Source organism: Aquarana catesbeiana, linkage group LG09 (assembly GCF_042186555.1).
Source record: "Aquarana catesbeiana isolate 2022-GZ linkage group LG09, ASM4218655v1, whole genome shotgun sequence".
NCBI lineage: Eukaryota > Metazoa > Chordata > Amphibia > Anura > Ranidae > Aquarana > Aquarana catesbeiana.
The window spans coordinates 70,655,343-70,676,855 of record NC_133332.1 but is presented as its reverse complement, the minus strand read 5'-3'; the positions used below and the strand labels follow the sequence as shown (position 1 = coordinate 70,676,855).

Sequence of the window (21,513 nt, the reverse complement as noted above, 5' to 3'; positions counted from 1 at the left end):
ATTCTACAAACAATACCCCATAATGATAATGTGAAAGAAGTTTGAAATAATGTGAAAGAAGTATGAAATCTTTTCAAATTTATAAAAAAATCACATGTACACAAATATTCCCACCCTTTGCCATGACACTCAAAATTTAGCTCAGGTGCATCCTGTTTCCACTGATCACCCTTGAGATGTTTATATAACTTAATTGGAGTCCACCTGTGGTAAATTCAGTTGATTTGAAAAGGCACACACCTGTCTATATAATGTCCCGCTGTTAACAGTGCATGTCAGAGCACAAACCATGCCATGAAGTCCAAGGAATTGTCTGAAACCTCCTAAGGAAGGATTGTATCAAGGCACAGATGTGGGGAAGGGTACAGAAACATTTCTGCAGCATTGAAAGTCCAAAGAGCACAGTGGCCTCCATCATCCGTAAATAGAAGTTTCAAACCACCAGGACTTTTTCTAGAGCGGGCCGCCTGTCCAAACTGAGCGATCAGGCGAGAGGGGCCTTAGTCAGGGAGGTGACCAAGAACCTGTTGGTCACTCTGACTGAGCTCCAGAGTTTCTCTGTGGAGAGAGTAGAACCTTCCAGAAGAACAACCGTCTCTGCAGTAGAGTGACCAGAGGGAAGCCACTCCTCAGTAAAAGGCACATGACATCTTGCCTGGAGTTTGGTAAAAGGCACCTGAAGGACTCTCAGACCACGAGAAACAAAATTCTCTGGTCTGATTAAATACAGATTGAACTCTTTGGCCTGAATAGCAAGCGTCATGTCTTGGAGGAAACAAGGCACCGCTCATCATCTGGCCAATACCATCCCTACAGTGAAGCATGGTGGTGGCAGCATCATGCTGTGTGGATGTTTTTCAGTGGCAGGAACTGGGAGACTAATCGGGATCGAGGGAAAGATGAATGCAGCAATGTACAGAGACATCCTTGATCAAAACCTGCTCCAGAGCGCTCTGGACCTCAGACTGTGGCGAAGGCTCATCTTCCGACAGGACAATGACCCTAACCACACAGACAAGATAACAAAGGAGTGGCTACGGGACAACTCTGTGAATGTTCTTGAGTGGCCCAGCCAGAGCCCAGATTTGAACCCGATTGAACATCTCTGGAGAGATCTGAAAATGGCTGTGCACCGATGCTCCCCATCCAGCCTGGTGGAGCTTGAGAGGTCCTGCAAAGAAGAATGGGATAAACTGCCCAAAAATAGGGTGCAAGCTTGTAGGATAATACTCAAAAAGACTTCAGGCTGTAATTGGGGCCAAAGGTACTTCAACAAAGTATTGAGCAAAGGCTGTGAATACTGATGTACATGGGATTTTTCTTTGTTTTTTATTTTTAATGAATTTGCAAAGATTTCAAACAAACTTATTTGACATTGTCATTATGGGGTATTGTTTGTAGAATTTTGAAGAAAATAATGAATTTAATCCATTTTGGAATAAGGCTGTAACATAAAGTATGAAAAAAGTGAAGCGCTGTGCATACTTTCCCCCCTAGCCTCCTCCCTAGCCTAGAAGGACAATGATTTAAAAAATGTAAATCCATTCCCTTATAAGCCCAAGTGTGGTTGGTTTGCTTTAATCTGCAGTCTGTACATGGTATTTGTGTTGGATCACAGGAAGTAGAAGAGGAAAAGGCCAGTGCTGCTGGCAGCGAGAAGGCTGAAGAGGTGGAGGAGGATGAAGAGGTGGAGGAGGAAGATGAGGAGGAATATGATGAAGAAGAAGAAGAGGATGATGATGACCGTCCTAGAAAAAAACCCAGACATGGAGGATTTATTTTAGATGAAGCCGGTAAGAGCCTTTGACCCCGATCTGCAGACTAAACACTGATATTTTTTTTTTTTTGTTTTTATTTTTTTTCCCCCATAATGTTGTTTATGTTTAATGGCATTCTACCTCTTTGTGGTGTGCTGGAATGTTTGTTTCTCACAAGCATTAATCCGCTGTCTTGTCTCCCCACAGATGTGGACGATGAGTATGAAGATGAAGATCAGTGGGAGGACGGAGCAGAAGACATTCTGGAGAAAGGTAGTCTTATGGTTTGATCTGGGTCCTTCTGGCTTGCATGCTTTCTTTGGTTTGCAAAGTTCTTCTTGTATCCTTAGACTTAAATAGTTTTCCACACTTGACACATGAGCACACCAAGAAACTATTGATATAATAAGGAATTTTTGTCTGGGTCATATCTTGTTGTGGTGTTTTATTTAGACTTTGGGTGCCTTAGGTCTGATAGGTGCTGGAAGGCTGAGGGGATATTGTTTGTATAGAAAAAAAACTACTCTGATACTCGGCTACTGTATGTGTGCTTCTCTCTCATGTTCTGTTACCTATGTGTTTTTTAGAATCTCATTCTGTGTCCAGTCTAGTGTTAAAAACTGGATGCTCTTCAGTGGCTACAAAGCCTGGAATTTGTGCACCTTTGTACTTTCATAGACTCTTTATACTACTGTATGTCTTATAGTCCACTTATGGTGTGTCTCCATGTCTAGTTTAAGGCATTAAATGATGTGTTGTCTGGTGACAGATTTATGATGCTCTAGTTCTTACTTTGGATGCTTTGTTCACTACCTGGTCCTAGGCAGAGGTGGACAAGTCAATGCAGAATCCAGGCTTCAAGTTTTAAGTTCAAAATAAAATGCATATATCTTTTTGCAGATAAAAAAATGTGCATTTTATTATTTTTTTTACTAAGTCTGCATTGCTTTGCTGGCTCCATCTGTGTAAGCTGTCTGCCCGTACCTCATATGGGTGGGCAGTTACACACTGACAGGAAGCATCAATGCACTACCTAGAACGATCAACAATGCCCTGGTAGTTCAGTGAGAACTACAAAGACTGTCGGTAATTATAGTTCCCCCATTCACAGAACTCTGTGAATGAATGATGTGGCTGGAGCCCCCATGGCCATTTAAAGTTATGACAGAGAGATCGGGCAGAAGATCCCTAACTCGCTGTCACTAAAGGCAGCTCATCAGGGAGATGTTGCAACAGTGGGAACATGTAACGTTCCCAAAGGTGGACATATCCTTTAAGGTCCACCAGGACTATATTGATAGTAGCAGGCATGTTTATTGGCATGATCAGGAAAAGTCAGCAAAAAGTTTGATGGGCTCCTAAATTCTATGTTTTGTTTATTCTTGTAATTATCTAATCGTGAGGTTTGGATGACATGTACTTGTCTTATCGGCACTGGAAGTTACTGATGCCTGTTTGGGCTTGTATATTGTATGTAAATATCTGAGCCTACACATTAGGTACACCTTATCTGTGACACACTTTTGTAGTTTGTATGTGGGGCTCTTGAATTGCAATATTGAAGTTGTTTGACATCCGTTATGCTAGACATTGACTTGGTTTATCTCTTTAATCTGCTGCATGCTTTCCTTTTAGTGTCTGGTAATGAATCTTTCTTCTTGTGTGTGATGCTTTAGTTGTTGTGTTGATTTCATATCCTGTTTATTTATTCATAACTATTGTTTGCGAAAAGGAATTTCCTTTTCAAACCTGATGCAGGCCATACATAGGATACACAGTTTGTATCATATTTTCATGGTTTATCCGTTTATTACATCATGTGATGGTTCATAGCTCTCTACCATACACTGTATGTGTCTTTTGCAGAGATATAGTATTGCTCCAAGTGGAAAATGTGGGGTTGTGGGTGGTCACCTTTTGAATAGTTTCCTGTGCATGTCCCCAAGTCATTTCACATCGCTACCACAGCCTGCAATTTTTCACATTAATAGAAGTCTGTCGAGGGTGTTTATTTTTTTTTTTGTTTTTTTTTGTTTTTTTTTTTTAATTTTTAAGGTATTGCATTGCTAATATGATTGCACGGTTGTTTGTTTTTTTTTTTTTTTTTTTTTTGTCAACTTGTTTGACACGCACCACTGGTGGTTCTCAGCAGCATTGTACACACTAGAAATTAGGATTTCTGTACAGTGAGTGAGGCCTAATGGGAGTATTTGTATAGTCTATTATTTGCCACTGGAAAGAGATGGGGGGGAAAAATTATATGTGGGGTTAAAATCCATCCATTTTGGTAAAGAGTGAGTAGGAGGAGACAAGTTTTTGTTCTCTTCTTTAGTCTTTAGCCTTTAGGGCCGTTTGGTTATCAGCTCTCTTTAAGGGCAGTTTTGGATTGGAGATGCAGGAAAGATGAGGAATCTTCAGAATTCGGGAAGGTACATGATTTTGTGAGCAAGATTCTGGTCTAAGCTCATTATGATTATTCAGTGTATAAAGCAGTGCTGTAACAATGTGAATGGGTGGGACACAGTGTAAGATAGTGGCTCAGGTGAAAAATTAGACGGCCCCTGTGATACACGACTGACCGCTGTCTGGGAAACATGTACGTATATTAAGTGTCATTTTATTTTGGTTTTTTTGCTCCTGTAACAAGTTAGTTTTGGTTCATTGTAATGGTGTAAAAAGAGAGCTCTGACCTAACACATGAACTGCAATAAATGGGTCTGTGTTGTGCAATTTTGTGCAATGACCTTTGTGTGTTCCCTGTATCTGCAGGCATTGTAAGATGCTGAGCATCAAACCCCTTCAAACTTACCTGTCCTCAAATTGCAGTCCCCACTCACTGTCCTGACAATCTTACTCCAGTCACAACTTTTTGTTTGTAAAGTAAGGAAGGGTTAGAACCTCTATCAAGTTTTTCTTGTTCATGTTTCCACTTCAAGACTCAGTGAAGTCAGATGAAATCTCACATTTTTGCCATTTGCCAGCAGGACACATGGACTCTTTTTGGGAGATTTCCTCTTTCTATCTGTTCTGCTGGAAACTGTCAACAATGGAATTTCTCACTTTAATTCCTAGTGACCGTGGTTACTAAGTCAGACTATAGGAGGAATGTCCCAACTGGGAACACAAAGCAATAAAAACTTGATGTTTTAATCCTTCACCATATTGCAAAATTTAAAATAAAATATTATCAAATTTAGAGTACCACTGACCTGCAAATGGTTAAAAGCTGTTGTGCAGTGCCAAACGTTCCTGCAGAAACTGCGGTTGCAGGGTCCCTCAAGTGGCTGGTCATGTGATCTTTGCTGAATTAGTCACATGGTCTGCCAAAATGCTTTAGGGTACCGAGGTTCAGGCAGAGCTAGCCAGTCAGTGGCTGTGCATCAGCACTGATCCTTCCCTTTAGTAGAAATCATAAGGCATTATTCACGTGACTGACTGCTAGAGGATCTTGGAGCACTGATTTCTTCAGGAAAGGCAAGTGTTTCACAAATGTCTTTCATTATTGAGTGTAAAATACACAGTAGGATTGTCAGAGGTGTTGGATGTTGCTTTAAGATAAGTCCACTTGAAATGGGATTTCTAGTTTAGATGGCATTACTGTCTTTTTGGGACACATCTGTGTAGTAGATACTCTTTCTACTGCTTATAGGTCTCTGCAGGTTGAAATGCAGTTACCGAAACTCACAAAGCTCAGCCATAGTATCTTATGGATGCATTATAATACCAGCATTCTTAATACTGTATGTCTACTTTCCTCAGTACAGTCTTTAAAAATTATAAGTGGACTTTGTCAAACAATCCTATTGGCTGTCTCCCTTATGTTATCAATACCCTTGTCTTTCATATCACAGAGATCAGTGTGAGCCCTTAATTTTTCCTATTCCCCCATACACCCCAGCACCGCTCCTTTGTTTACCCACTTGTTCCATTTTATCCACCCTCTGCAGTCTACCTGGCTCCTTGATTCATGCTGCTTTTTGTGCCATATATTATAATTTCTCCCTTTCCCCATTTCCGGTCCCTCATCTACGCCTCGTGGTTGATTTTTGCCGCTATGTTTTGCGCCATTGTGTCTTGGCTTCACCATCGCACACACAGAAGAGATAGAAGGTAAGTTATCATGCTATGTGCACCAACCCGTCTTAGGTGAAATATAATTGTTAGGTTCAAGAAGTTATCTTTTTACCAATAGATTATTAATATAGGTTGTGTAGATGGTTGCTCATTCCTTTCAAAATCTGGATTATGTGCCATCTGCCGTAAGTGAGCTGCCCTTCCTGGGTCGGCATATACAGTATTGATTCTCTTAATGAGAACTTGGACAGCTGCTAAGTTGTAGAGTCCTGCTATAATATAAAAGCACCAAGCAGTAATCAGTTTTTTGATCTGAGATCACAAGGGAAGGACTTAAGAGACAAGACTCATAGAGTGGGTTTTTATGCGTTTAGTTTTTTTTTTTTTTTTTTTTTTGCTTAATAAATTCTAAACAATGTGATCATTTGGCCAATTTTTTTTTTTGTTGAAAACTTCAAAGTGCAAGGTAGAATTCTGGCATCACACACTTTGCAGACCATATAAAGGTTTAAAAAAAAACCCCAATACTGAATTTTTGGGTTCACTTCTGTGTATTCTTCTTTTGTGATCCGGACTGCCATGCACTTGCCAGACATGATCTTCTATGTTCTACTACATAACTCTGGCAGATGAGCATGTTATCTGCTGTTAGAGGTGAAGGGAACAGTCTTCCTCTTTGGCAACAGACTGTTTTCCTGAAAAAGAAATAGAATAGCTCCGAAGGGTATAGGGCAGTCCCTTTTTTATATGTAGTTATGAAGCCTGCTTCATGAGGTGCCTCATTGCCCCAAATTGTGCTGGATAAATAAAGGTTTAGAGGAAGGAGGGAACCAAATCATGTATTGCATTATGTAGTTAAAGTACAAGTGTGCCCACACTATGGATTTTCGATTTAGATATTCCTAATAAGCCATAAGAGCCATTAAAACAAGCTATCGTTGACTCCCCTAGCTGCTTGTAATGTGAAATAATTCATTCTAATAAGATCCTCAGAGATAACAACAAAGACTCTAAAGTCAGTTTTTGTCTGCTTAGAAACATCTGCAGTGTGTTTACATTAAAGAACCAACAGCCTGCAAAATCCCTGGCACAATATGAACGTATTTGGAAACCTTAACTACGATTTTACTGCTTCTTTCATGAACTTGGAAGATGAATAGTTTCACAATGTCTCTGGCTACTGATGTGAATTAGGGCTTGTTTTAAAGTGCTTTTAATGATTATTCAGAATATGAACAGTAATTATTATAATGTGCATAGTCTGGGCACGTGTTCACTACTTTAAAGTGTATTTAAACACAAGAACAAAAATGTAATGTTTTGCAGCCTGCCAATCATTCTGTGGTGGCAGCTTTATTTTCTTTTTCAAGTCCTCTTTTTGCAAATGCAAAAAAGCACCTGTTGCTCTACGAGAAATTCAGTGTCCTTGTAGCTTTCTGTGCACTGAACTGAGCTTTAAAACAATGTTATCAAATCCCCACCTTATGTTATGGAGGAGATGGGATGTGTCCTGTAGTCCTAACACTTCTGTTCTAGGATCAGGATGACAACACTTCTTTTTCATAGAAACAGTAGAGTCACCCTAGGATAAGAAGTGTGTTCATGGCAGGATCACAAGGTGAAAAAAGTTTAAAAAGGAAGCTAATGCAGCCACCACAATAAGGACTGATAGGCTACATTATATACCGTTTTTGTACTTGGGTTTGGAACTCTTTAAAAGTGACCCAATGATAACATTCTGTTTGTAGTAAAGCTTGACATTATTGTTATTATACAGGATTTATATAGCGCCAACAGTTTGCACAGCGCTTTACAACATGAGGGCAGACAGTACAGTTACAATACAATTCAATACAGGAAGAATCAGAGAGCCCTACTCGTTAGAGCTTACAATCTAGAAAAAGGTCTTAAAGACTGCAATAGTGAGTTCTCCACAGTGGCCAAGTTAAAACTGAGCAGAAAGCAGACTGCTAAAGACCAGTGGCATATTGAACCATGCCATACTCCACCCACAACTATAAAAAGAAAAAAAATTTGAATTTATATGTCCTTGGCATTGTTTCTTATGTCGTTTTTATCTGGTACTGACCAGATGAAACGGTTTATTAGAAATTTAAGCTAGGCCTGTCTGACCTCTCCCCGTCAGCTTACTAGACGCATGCTCAGATAAAGAATAGATCAGTTTCAGTAGGGTTATATGACATTATGTTTTTCCCATAGCATCAAATATCGACAATGTTGTACTCGATGAGGATCGCTCGGGGGCCAGGCGCCTGCAGAATTTGTGGCGGTAAGTGGTTTGTGATGTAAGCTTAGAGGTTTAGTGCTGAATGATGGTGTCCCTCACCCTCTTTGCTGCAGATAAGACATCACTTTTTTATTTTCGCAGAGACCAGAGAGAGGAGGAGCTGGGGGAATATTACATGAAGAAATACGCCAAGTCATCTGTCGGCGAGCAGTAAGTACAATACTTTTGTTTTCTATTGGCCGTATTAGGTCTCTGCCTCTGCTGAACGTCTAACACTTTTTTTTTTGTCATCTTAGTATATACGGAGGGTCTGATGAGCTGTCAGATGACATCACTCAGCAACAACTGCTTCCTGGAGTCAAGTAAGGACCATTTCTGCAAACTTCTGATTTGCAGTTTACCTACCAGAGCCTTAGGCTGGCTTCACATATTTGTTGTGGTAACTTGCACTTTTTCCCACACATTACCCCAATCCACAGCAACACACAAATTAAAAAAATAAATCGAAATGCCAAACCATATGTTCAAAAAACCCCAAAAACTCAGATTTGCCGAAGATAGACATCAGATCTGCTCGGGGTCCCTTTTTCTTATGTCTCCCTTCAATGCTTTAGTGATCTTCTTTTTTTTTTTTTTTACATTTTACCCATAGTCAAGTATTTTCTCACAATCGTACACTTGTTTGCTTTTTGTAGAGATCCGAATCTGTGGACAGTGAAATGTAAGGTCAGTGTCACATCACAATGTTCAGATAGGAAAGAGCAGAGGAAGTGACCAGGTGCTTTTATTCATTAGAATTTTTTTTTTTGTCACTATAGATCGGAGAAGAGCGTGCCACAGCAATTGCCCTGATGAGGAAATACATTGCATACCAGTTCACAGATGCAGTAAGCAGTTGACTCTTTTTCAATTCATGTTTGTATCATCTTTCCAGCCTCCTATATCCCAACTCCTGTTATCTTGGTATTCGCTTTCCACCTTTAAGCCTAGGTTCACACTGTGGGTTAGAAATCGTGAGAGTTCAGCTGAACACACACGATTTTAAACCGGCAATGCAGTCCGACTTCAGGGGCGATCTGACAGACATCTGTGCGGGTTCCTGCACAGATGTCTATACAAATTGCCCCCCCGATGTCGCCAAAAGTAGTACAGGAACTACTTTTGGGAATCGGTGCTGTGTCCACCCATTTATCCCCCCACATTGTAAATGTCTGTTACGGCAGGGACACACAGGCAACAATTGTCTTCTTTTGTGTCCCATTCGCACTGCAACATAGCCTAGCACTCCACTGCAGCGCAAACATGCTGCATTTTATCGCAGCGCACCGGCCTAAATCGCGCCGCCCGACATTGCAGTCAATGAAGTGTATGTTTTGTACACTTCAAATATAGTTAGTACAAAACAAGAAAAAAAGCAGTGCAATGAAATTAACAAAGCACCACACTGTCCCCTAGCATAGCGGAAATGCAGAGTGACCAGAGCGGTCAATCGCTCCAGTTGCTCAGCGATTTCACGGAGGGGCAGTGTGAATTATCCCTTAAACTTTTTTGTATTTTTCTGATAGTGTTCTGTACTATTGGTTTAAGCTTTCATGTCATCTATCTCTGTTTACTGTCCAGATTCTGTTCTCATTCCATCTTTGCTGTCTTTTTTTGTTTAACAGCCTCTTCAGATCAAATCTGTGGTTGCCCCAGAACATGTCAAAGGCTACATCTACATTGAGGCCTTCAAGCAAACTCATGTCAAGCAAGCCATTGAAGGAGTTGGTAACCTGCGCATGGGCTTCTGGAACCAGCAGATGGTGCCTATCAAGGAAATGACTGATGTCTTAAAAGTGGTGAAAGAGGTTACAAATCTTAAGCCCAAATCTTGGGTCCGGCTAAAAAGAGGCATCTACAAGGATGACATTGCCCAGGTGAATATAAAAATGTGTCCTAATGTCTATCCCAAAGTCTGAACATTTGTGGAAATGTCTATGTCAGCACTGCAAAGTATTATATTCCCTTGTGGGTGGATTTCTCCAGAAATGGGGAACTTCCATTTGGATGACTCCACCCTCTTACCACGCCTTCAAGAGTTATACACCTTTTTGATCTTCATGCCTAAACATTGCCTGCTTTTGGACACCTTTTTTATACCCATGTCCCATAAGCGATCCTTTCCTGATTAAGACTTTTAAGTCACAGGATTGCTTAATGGCTAAGGTCACCTTTGGAACATATTACATGTTCCACTAGAGCTGCACGATTCTGGCCAAAATGAGAATCACGTTTTTTTTTTTTTTTGCTTAGAATAAAAAGATCACGATTCTCTCACGATTCTCGCAACCTAAAATCTTTCACATTATACAAAAAAAGATTTGGGCTAACTTTACTGGTTAGTTTTTTTTTTTTTTTCATTAAATTCATTCATTAATTCATTAAAGCAATTTTTTCCCCCAAAAAAATTGCATTTGAAAGACCGCTGCGCAAATACAGTGTGACATGAAATATTGCAACAACCACCATTTTATTCTCTAGGGTCTCTACTAAAAAAATCTATATAATGTTTGGGGGTTCTAAGTAATTTTCTAGCAAAAAAAAAGATTTTAACTTGAAACCAACAAATGTCAGAAAAAGGTTTAGCGTTTAAGTGGTTAAACTTTCTTCTTTTACACATAAGTCTATTTCATTGGCAAATTGTTACAAAGTTTATACTTAAGTTCCACTGCTAAAGATTGTTGTGATTCTTGGCAGACTGCCCGTTTTTTTTTATTCCTTTCTTTTGAGGGCTGTGGCTTCAGAAGAGCAGAGAGAATTCTTTGCATAGACAGAATCGTGAAACACTTTTGTCAAGATCGCAACGCGATTCTTGACGATTAATCGTGCAGCTCTATGTTCCACCCATTTTTAGGGTGAAACATATAAAATGTTGCAGCATCTGCAACCTCTCCACAACCCCTCTTGACCCCGCCCACACAACTCAGTCATTCATTCAGTTTCCTGTGAATTAATGCCTACAATTATGATCAACCATTGCGGCTGATGGCTTGTAGTTCTCAATGAGCTACAAGGCTGCTGGAGAGCACTCTCATAGTCCTTTAATCTTCCTGCTCTCACGCTACTGCCTACCCGTACGAGGTATGAGCAGACCGCTATGCCAGGAGTTTGCAGGAGCCTGAGGTTGCACCCACAATCTGCTGATAGCGGGTGCAATGCTCTGCAGGCTCCTTAGAAAAAAAAATACTAAATGCACATTTTTTTTTTTAACCTGAAAAAAAGTGCATTTATTTATTTCAAAGGTAAACTTTTCCTTTTAGCCGACCACTTACCTTTCGCTACCGAGTTGCTTCCACACTAGTTGGACTAGTAAGATGTTACTCTTTCTGCTTACTGACTTGTGAGTCAGATTTGGCAATGTTCATGGCCGGTAAGGGAGCTATTTATTTAGAGGAAGTGCAAACCTCACTTTGGTGACTATGCTACTGGCGGTGTATTGTCAACCGCAGAGTTGCCCATTTGACATGGCCCTAAGGGACTGGACTTTGTGTCTTGTTTTTACAGGTTGATTACGTAGAGCCCAGCCAGAATACAATTTCTCTGAAAATGATTCCTCGGATTGACTATGACCGCATTAAAGCACGTATGAGTCTGGTAAGATATGTTGCATGTTATAAGTGGATACTTTTCTTTTCTTAGCTAATAGGTATTTTATTTTGAAATATTTGTTTCTAGATGTTTGGCATGGCTCTGCATAGGATTTAATTATAACTGATAATGGCCTAAAAAATAGTCATTTGGAATAAAATGCCTATTCTGTGATATTAGGGAGTGCTTGCTTGCAATATTGTGAATTCATAGTAATAATGGTTTACATTTAAACTCTTCATATTTAACCTACCCAGAAATTATTTTATTACATCTAGTTTTTTTTTCTAGAGCCTAGCTGTGAAATCTCTGCATCAATTTTCTACTTCATCCACTGGGTGCAGCTTGTATAAGCAGATGTCATGGAGAAAGCTGAAAAAGCATTGAGATTTCACATTCTGCTCCCTTATAACTCTGGGAGATCTTGCTGCTGAAGCCCCAGTGAGATCCAAGAAAATAGCAGAGCGTAACACCACAAATGTTCACCCATGACTAAAAATATTCGTGTTAGGTGGACATTTGTGGTTCGTTAACATTTATTGCTTATATTCATCCTTCGAGAGAGTCTGCATCAAACAATTTAGTACAGTGTAGCACCTTTTTGGGACAGTTTGAACCTTTCTTGGGGTTTTGTTTTTGCTTTCTCTCCCGCTGCTGTAGAAATAAGTGTGTGGGTATTTCCTGTAGGGAGGCAGCAATGAAAGGCTAATTGAGGTTCTAGACTTTCTATTGCTTGCTTAGAGGGGCTGGCACTTTGTCACTGATTCATCCTGCTTTACAGAAAGATTGGTTTGCTAAGAAGAGGAGGTTCCGAAGGCCTCCGCAGAGACTGTTCGATCCAGAGAAGATCAGGTGAGACTCTTACCTTTTTATGATGGGAGATTATGCACTGTTAATCTGTAATAGCATTAATACTTGATTGCTTGTTTGGCAGATCCCTGGGAGGAGATGTTTCCTCAGATGGAGATTTCCTTATTTTTGAGGGAAATCGTTACAGTCGTAAAGGTTTTCTCTTCAAGAGCTTTGCAATGTCTGCTGTGGTAGGTTATTTGTTTAACTTTGATAAGCCATCTTGATTACCCAGTTTGTCAGATCTATTGCAAAAACTGCTGCCCCCCAGTTTGTCAGATCTATTGCAAAAACTGCTGCCCCGTGGTAGACACTGTTGGCTTTCCATTACTGGAGCCTGTAAACCATTCCACTTTTGACACCAGTGTTAATTTTGATGTCAAATTTCAATTTGGTTTTAGTCATAATCTTTTTAGTAAAATGGTATTTTAGTCATCTGAATTGTTTGTTTTTTACTAAAATCTGTACATTTTAGTTGACTAAAATCAAATGGGTTTAGTTAAATTGTAATGCATTATTTAAGCATTTCTCTAGAATTGCCAAACTTATTATATACTCCTGGAGTAAAAATCTAATAACGTGTTGTTATTTATGGTATTAAGGTTTGAATATGCTGTTGTGATATATAACGTCTTTATAAATAAAGCCAAGTTTGATAAACGGACAAAAATATTGCTTCTGAATTTCAGAAGTGCAGGTTCAAAATATACAAAAACCCAAAAAACTGCAAACTCTATTGGCTGTAATGCCATTTCGCATATTTATCTGATAATACCAACATTAAATATTAAAGTGGTTCTAAAGCTTTAAGGTTCTTCACCTTATGCATTCTATGATAGGTGCCCCCAGGGAAAACTGCTTTCTGTGGGGGGACCCCAGAAAAGGAGGATTGGGGCTGCTCTGTGTAAAACCATTGCACAGAGCAGATAAGTATAGCATGTTGGTTATTTTTATTAAAAAAAAAAAAAAAATTGCCTTTTTTTTCTTTCAGCAGCTTAGTAGATGCCTCCTCCTTATTCTTATGTGGTTGTGCAATTTTAATTTTGAGGTCAAATTTCAGTTTAGTTTTAGTCATAGTCTTTTAACTAAAATGCAGTTTTAGTTTGTATTTTAGTCTTTTGACTAAATTAGCAGTTTTGTTTTTTTTTTAATCAAAGAACAAGGTTTTAGTGTGTGTGTGTGTGTGTGTATATATGCGTTAAAAATAAATAAATAATTTATATATATATATAAATATATAAATTTATACAAACAGTACAAGTAAAAAGAATGTGAACCTTGACATGATCATACAGAATTTAATATTTTAGTGGGCTGCTTAACACCGAAATATCGAGTTGAATGTAACGTTGCATATTCGACAAATGTGAGGAGAGCACCAAAATTTCCTTTACACTTAAACAGGGCCATCTATACCCAGGTGAGGGCTTATGTGGGGAGTACAGATAGAGAATTGTACCATAATGCTAATATAGTAATATGATGTCATTAAATTCAATTAGACCCCTTTCACACTGGGGCGGTTTGCAGGCGTTATTGCGCTAAAAATAGCGCTTGCAAACCGCCCCTAAACAGCCTCCGCTGTTTGTTCAGTGTGAAAGCCCGAGGGCTTTCACACTGAAGCGGTGCGCTGGCAGGAGAAGAAAAAATCTCCTGTCAGCCGCTTCTTTGGAGCGGTGTATTCACCGCTCCTGCCCATTGAAATCAATGGGACAGCGCAGCTATACCGCGGCTATAGCCGCGCTATACGAGGGGTTTTAACCCTTTTTCAGCCGCCAGCGGGGGGGTTAAAACCGCACAGCTAGTGGCCGAATACCGCGGTAAAACAGCACTAAATATAGCGCTGTTTTACCGCCGATACCCCCTACCGCCCCAGTGTGAAAGGGGCCTTAATGATTCATTCCACATCAATACAGGTGGAGGCCTCTTCCAACCATCTGTCCCAGATTATATGGTATTTATTTGGATGGCCCCTATGCATAGCGTGATTGTCGGTGATGGCTGCAATATAAGCCCTACCCCCCAAATAAGCCTAAAGTCCTTGTAGGTCTTATTTTCTGGCTAGGGCTTATTTTCGGGGAAACAGGGTAGGGCTTATTTGGGGGGTAGGGCTTATATTGCAGCCATCACTGACAATCATGCTAGGTCTTATTTTCGGGGGAAACAGGGTAATACCTTCTTATAGAGGAGGGTGGCAGTTATAGCCCCGATCCACTGTTTGAAGGTACTAGGTGACTTAATCCAGGTTCTAGCAATTTGCATTCCTGTAAAAAGGTATTCAAGTATTTGTCCTCCTCAGAGGTAGGGAGGAGGCCTAGTATGCATCGTCGAGGGCATGGGGTCAGAGGGGAACCCCATTCGGTCTTGCCCGTTTAGTTTTAGTCGTATTTTTAGTCATCTGAATTGATTGTCGTATTTCAATTAACTAAAATAGTGTTACTTTAGTTGACGAAAATATTTTAGTCGACAAAAATTAACACTGTTTGACACACAGCAAAATACTTTGATCAGAGGGTCCCTTTCCTCTTTGGCTCTCTCCTGTGTTAGGTTGTCCTCACTGATGCAGAGATCTCTACTTCAGTACACTGCCCTCTCACACCACTGTCACCCTGTGCTCACAGGATGTGCTTAATCTTTCACTCGAGAGACTGAGAACATCTTGTGCACTGTGTACAACAGATTCTGATTGAAGTTGAATATTGCGTTAGGATTTCGTCTGTTGTGAGAGTGTAAACTTAAAAAAGGTGATTGTATTTCTTACGAGTACTGAAAAGTGTTGTATATATAGAAAGCCACATATACAGTAGGCGTATGCCTTATGGTAAATCTGGCCCTGATTTCAGGCACCTCACACAATGAATAATTTCAGGTGGATTTACATCATCCAAGTCCCTGAACCACATCTTGTTACTATTTTAAGAGCTCTTATAGATGGGGTTTGCTTCCTGAATTGAGTTTGCAGCATGCTTTAACAGCTAGTCTGCAGGTTTCAGTTTACTTTAATTGTGTGGTGCAGATGACCTTTCCAAGACTGCATTTTGACCTGCTTTGCTTTTACATTCTTTGCAAAGCAGGTCAAGCAGCTCCTCCTAATGAGATCTACACTAATTTTTATATGTTCTGCACAAAATTCTTAAATGTTCACTCTCTTTCTTGCATCTGCAGATTACAGATGGAGTGAAACCAACTCTTTCTGAATTAGAGAAATTTGAAGATCAACCAGAAGGGGTTGACCTGGAGGTGGTAACTGAATCAGCAGGTACTACAGGGTTATATATCTGCCAGACTATTTTTTTCCCCCCTTTGCTTTGCTTTTGAGAACTGCACTTGTCATCCTGCAATTTTTTACTTTCTTCTATTTCATTAAAAAGTAACTTGCAAAGTTATATTATAGAAAGCTTTCTTGATTAATGCATACTCCCTAGACTGAGTTGCAGTTGACTGACAGGGCACATACACATCTATAGGGGTGGTGGTATGCCTTTAATTTTTATATAAGCTCCTTCTACCTACATTTTGCTTTTGCACAGGCTATCAGATGCTCCATTCATGGCGTGGAAGAATTATTGTTGAGGACATTGAATCAGCTGTATATAAGAAATATATCTGTTTACTTTTAACTGGTCCCCGACCAGCTAACGTCTTTTTACGGGGGCAGAATGGCACCCCTGCGCAAAACCCCATATATATTTATTTATTTATTATGTGTGTATGTATGAGATTCCTTTAAAGAGCCGCCAGAGGGCGCGTGCGTCCCTGCTGCACAGTGGAGGACCTGATGCGAGTGGCCAGCGGTCGCCGCCGGCCACGCGCGATTGCATGCACGAGAGCCAGCACGGGGATTTGTGTGTGTAAACACACAAATACCTGTCCTGTTGGGAGAGGAGACATATCGTTTGTTCCAGTAAGTAGGAACGATATGTCTCCTCCCCTAGTCAGTCCTATCCCCATACAGTTAGAACACACTGAGGGAACACACATTTAACCCCTTGACCGCCCCCTAGTGTTAACCTCTCTTCTATCAGTGACATTTGCACAGTAATCAGTGCATATTTATAGCACTGATCGCTGTATAAATGTCAGTGGTCTCAAAAATGTGTCAAGTGTCAGATCGTCTGTCGCAATGTCGCAGTACCGCTAAAAATCGCAGATCACCGCCATTAGTAGTAAAAATAATAAAAATGCCATAAATCTTCCCCATAGTTTGTAGACGCTATAACTTTTGCGCAAACCAATCAATATACGCTTATTGCAAATTTTTTTTTTTTTTTACCAAAAATATGTAGAATATATATATATTGGCCTAAACTGATGAAGGAATTTTGTTTTTTAACCACTTCAATACTGGGCACTTATACATCTTCCTGCCCAGACCAATTTTCAGCTTTCAGCGCTGTCGCAGTTTGACTGACAATTGCGCGGTAATGCTACACTGTACCCAGACTAAATGTTTATCATTTTGTTCTCACAAATAGAGTTTTCTTTTGGTGGTATTTGATCACCTCTGGGATTTTTATTTTCTGCTAAACAAATTTTTAAAAAAAGACCGTAAATTTTGAAAAAAGGGTTTTTTTTTTGTTTTTTTTTTGTTTGTTTTGTTTTTTTTCTGTTACAAAACTTTGTAAATAAGTTTTTCTCCTTCACTGATGGGGCTGCACTGACAGGCACTGATGGGCACTAATATGGGGCACTGATAGGTGGCACTGATATGCAGCACGGATGGGCACACATAGGTGGCACGGATGGGCACTGATAGGTGGCACGGTTGCCAATCAGTGATGCCCATTGTGGGCACTGATTGGCATCCCTGGTGGTCCTGGTGGCATCCCTGGTGGTCCAGTGTGGGCATCCTCGGGGGGGGGGGGGGATGCGCTGATAATCGATCAGCACAGACCCCCCCTGTCAGAGGAGCAGCCGATCGGCTCTCCTCTACTCGCGTCTGACAGACGTGAGTGAGGAAAAGCCAATCAACTGCTCTTCCTGTTTACATTGTGATCAGCCGTGATTGGATACGGCTGATCACGTGGTAAAGAGTCTCCGTCAGAGACTCTTTACCTAGATCGGTGTTGCGGTGTGTCAAACTGACACACCGCAACAGCGATCGCCGCGATGCGCGCCCCTGGGGGTGCGCAGCAGCTTAATATCCTGGCGATGTCATATGACATCCGGTCAGGATATGGAAACCACTTTGCCGCCGTCTTTTTGCTATACAGCAGGCGGCAAGTGGTTAAAAACTATTTTTGGGATATTATAGCAAAAAGTAAAAAAAATTTTTTTTCCCCCAAATTGTCCTGTTTTGTTTTATTGTTTTTGTTTCAAAACATAAAAACCACAGAGGTGATCAAATACCACCAAAAGAAAGCTCTATTTGTGAGGAAAAAAAGAACGTAAATTTTGTTTGGGTACAGCATTGCATGACCGTGCAATTATCAGTTAAAGCGACACAGTGCCAAATTGTAAAAAGTGCTTTGGTCAGGAAGGGGGTAAAACCTTCCGGGGCTGAAGTGGTTAATTTGTGACACAAGTGCACACATCTTTCATATCAAAGAGAGCACTGTTCTTCTGTTTTAGTTTTCGGTTCCTTTACTATTCCTCCATCAGTTTTGACTTGTTATCCTTCTTTCTTCCTCTTTCTGATCCGCCTTTCTCCCTCCTTTCTTGTAATTCAGCCACCAGTTCCCCACACATCAGCTGCACAATCAATTTAAAGAGACTAGTGAGTCCGCAACATAGATAATCGAAAGACTTGCTAAGAAACTGACAACATTCCACAAATGGGCAACGGCCATTTATTGATGCTTGAAAAGAGCTGCATGCATTTTTTGTTAATGCAGTGTTTTTTGTTTTTGTTTTTTTTTTTATGTTCCTCAAGTAATACTGCTTGTTGTGTGCAGGAAAGGAACGTGAGCACAGCCTTCAGCCTGGCGACAATGTGGAGGTCTGCGAGGGAGAGTTGATCAACCTGCAGGGTAAAATTCTCAGTGTGGACGGAAACAAGATCACCATCCTGCCCAAACATGAGGATCTTAAGGTAACTTTGACTTTTTTTTCAGAGAATATTGTGACCTGTTTATTTAGCAGAATTGGTGGGATTCTAGCCACAGCTTTTTTTTTCAGGTGTCTTATCTAAAACTTAAAGTATAACTAAAGGCAGAACGTTTTTTTTATAACCCTTACCTTACTCTATCCAAGCGGAAAAAAAGGTTTTACCTTTAGTTCTACTTTAAAGGACTCTTTTCATGAGAGAGACATGGAGACGGCCATTGCTACTTTCAGTTCTCAAATGCTGTTTTCCCTACTTGTCTTTACCCTCTTGCTTCAATGCTTTGTGTATTTTACTTGGACTTTTGGCTTTGCTTATATGCATGTGTGTAAGGTACTAGTTATGACATCTGATATTTGGGTGGATTGCCATTGGCAGCTCAATCATACTCTGATTGGTTGAGCCTTTCTTTGTTACTCCTAGCATGTTCCAATTTAACTAAAGAGGTAAAAAACAGTATTGTCTCAGCAGTTCTGTACTGTGTATTGGGTTATTGCAAGTTGCAAACTTCCAAAAAAGGGTCAACATTTTTTGACCTTTTTAGGGCTTTTGCATACAGGCTGCTGAGCTTGTTCAGTGCAAATGCCAACATCTTTCTGCTAACTGGGAAGCCAGAGTACAGTCTCTCAAAGACATGATTGGCTGTATGCTGTTGTACTCTGGCATATGCAAGTGATATTGTAAACACAAGTATAGCGTATGCAAAAAGAAAGTTTTAAATTTTTCACATGCCTGTACACTATACACATGTTTATGATGGCACTGGAGTATACCTGAGTACAGCACCACACAGCCATTCATGTCTATGGGAGGCTATAATGGGATTAGCTGCCCATGTGCAAAAGGTCTTCAAGACAAGTAGATTCATTGACTAATAAACAGTAAGGCTTCATTTAATACTGAATGAAGGCCCAAAGGAAGCAGTATGGGTGCTAATAGCGATTTAGCAAATTCCTTACCTGAAAGTATGGCTAAATATTCTGACTTGCCTATTCCGGGTTACAGATTCACTAAATAGTGAGGTAAGGATGAGGGTCACAACCTTTGGTTGCACCTTCAAAAACAAGCCAGTTTTCAACCTTCCTTCACTGAACAGTTACTCTAAAATATCTTGCTTCTTTAGCCTAGGTTCACACTGTAGTGATGCGGGAACCAGCGAGATTGCAGCACTGGTTACCACATCTCCCGCAGGCAGTTCACACTGTCCTTTGCGAAGCGCTGCGGGTGTCAATACAATGTTACTCCCAGAACGGTTCACAGATCGCTGTGCGAACTGTGGATTAGCACAGGAATCCGATCGCATGGGTGACAACGCCCATGCAATCGGATTCCATTGTGGAGGGGAAAAAAAGTCCATGCACTTTTTAGTGTGAATCCAATGCGAGTTCAGCCATACAACTGTATGGCTGAACTCGCATTACACATACGTCGCGTGCGGGTGCGAATCTCATGCGATGTCTGTGTTCGCTATAGTGTGAACCCAGGCTTAATGTATTTGTTTCCAGAACAGATTTGAATTTGTGGTTTTTGCAGTACAATTTTTTTTTTCAGTTGCTGTTAGCTCTATCTTTTCTCATTGAAATGTATTTAGTATTATGTGGGATTCATATTCCTTTTTGTTTCTTCTCCATAACAGGACATGCTGGAGTTCCCAGCCAATGAGTTGAGGAAGTATTTTCGCATGGGGGACCACGTCAAGGTCATTGCTGGACGTTACGAAGGGGACACTGGGCTTGTTGTGCGAGTCGAAGAAAATTTTGTCATCTTGTTCTCTGACCTCACAATGCATGAGGTGAGTTCTTCACAGTAAAGACAGTCTATGGCAATAGGTTGTGCAGAAGGCCTAATGCTTTTTGATGTCATTCTGTACACTGTTCTGTTTTACTATGTTTGTACTTTGTGTTGCCTAGAGTATAATTGCTTTTCAGTTAAATAACAGAATGTTCTCTACCTCCATGCGGTGTCTGTTTGAAATAAACCTGTCATGGCATGTTATCTCTCCATGATAAAGTGCAATCCATCTGAAAAGCAATGTATGAAGTTAGGAGCTGTCACACCTGAAACCTCGCCTGCACACGTTTCCACTATACCACAGTCTTTCAGCAAAGCGGATTCAATAAATAGAATCTTTCAGTGGGCAGTTCACTAGGGGTGCAACGGATCGTCATTGATCCATGATCCGTACGGATCAACCTCCGTGGATCGGGACACCCGCGATCCGCGGAGCGCTCTGTGGCCTCGGCCATAAGAAAGACCGCGGCTTCGGCCTAGCTCCGGAGCGGCGGCCATCTTGGTACACCCGGCAGCCGTTTACCACGTGATCGCTCCGTCAAATGACGGAGCGATCACTTGTAACGGTTCATCTCTCCCCTCTGTCTACTGATCTGTACAGTGGAGGGGAGAGTTCGGATGGCAGCAGTGCCAATACTCTGCAATTCCCGGCCAATACTCTGCCATACCCTGCCAATACTCTGCCATACCCTGCCAATATTCTGCCATACCCTGCCAATATTCTGCCATACCCTGCCAATACTCTGCCATACCCTGCCAATACCCCGCCATACTCTGCCATACCCTGCTAATATATTATTACAGTGGGGGAGATTGTGGATATTACAGTGGGGGAGATTTTTGTTTTGATCCGAAAAGTGACTCCTGATCCGAGGAACGATCCGAACCGTGAGTTTTTTTTGATCCGTTGCACCACTACAGTTCACCCTCTGCTCCCCACTGCATCGCTCTGTAATCACAGTGCATAGGCAGTCATGGCCACACCTCCTGTAGTCCCCTTGGGTACAGTAGGTGCCATCACAGTGCATCAAGTCCTTAAGAGTAAACATTGCATGCCAGAAATTCGAGTGCAATAGTGGCAGTACACGTCTCTCATTATATGATGTGCATGTGCCATTCTGCTC

The 21,513-nt window shown here is 40.8% G+C and overlaps 1 protein-coding gene across 2 annotated transcripts in view; it reads left to right on the top strand.

Annotated features, from left to right (window-relative positions):
* SUPT5H (SPT5 homolog, DSIF elongation factor subunit) overlaps positions 1-21,513 on the top strand; it is a 47,546-nt gene that overhangs the window by 13,980 nt on the left and 12,053 nt on the right. The window contains exons 3-17 of one of the 2 annotated variants that reach the window (XM_073598774.1): positions 1,619-1,793; positions 1,965-2,030; positions 5,856-5,867; positions 8,052-8,121; positions 8,221-8,289; positions 8,376-8,441; positions 8,775-8,805; positions 8,898-8,966; positions 9,744-9,995; positions 11,623-11,712; positions 12,488-12,558; positions 12,641-12,746; positions 15,721-15,814; positions 18,450-18,586; positions 20,235-20,390. In XM_073598774.1, coding sequence (XP_073454875.1) covers positions 1,619-1,793; positions 1,965-2,030; positions 5,856-5,867; positions 8,052-8,121; positions 8,221-8,289; positions 8,376-8,441; positions 8,775-8,805; positions 8,898-8,966; positions 9,744-9,995; positions 11,623-11,712; positions 12,488-12,558; positions 12,641-12,746; positions 15,721-15,814; positions 18,450-18,586; positions 20,235-20,390 — 1,464 coding nt within the window. The remainder of the gene's footprint in view (positions 1-1,618; positions 1,794-1,964; positions 2,031-5,855; positions 5,868-8,051; positions 8,122-8,220; positions 8,290-8,375; positions 8,442-8,774; positions 8,806-8,897; positions 8,967-9,743; positions 9,996-11,622; positions 11,713-12,487; positions 12,559-12,640; positions 12,747-15,720; positions 15,815-18,449; positions 18,587-20,234; positions 20,391-21,513) is intronic. The other variant, XM_073598775.1, reaches the window with a different exon arrangement.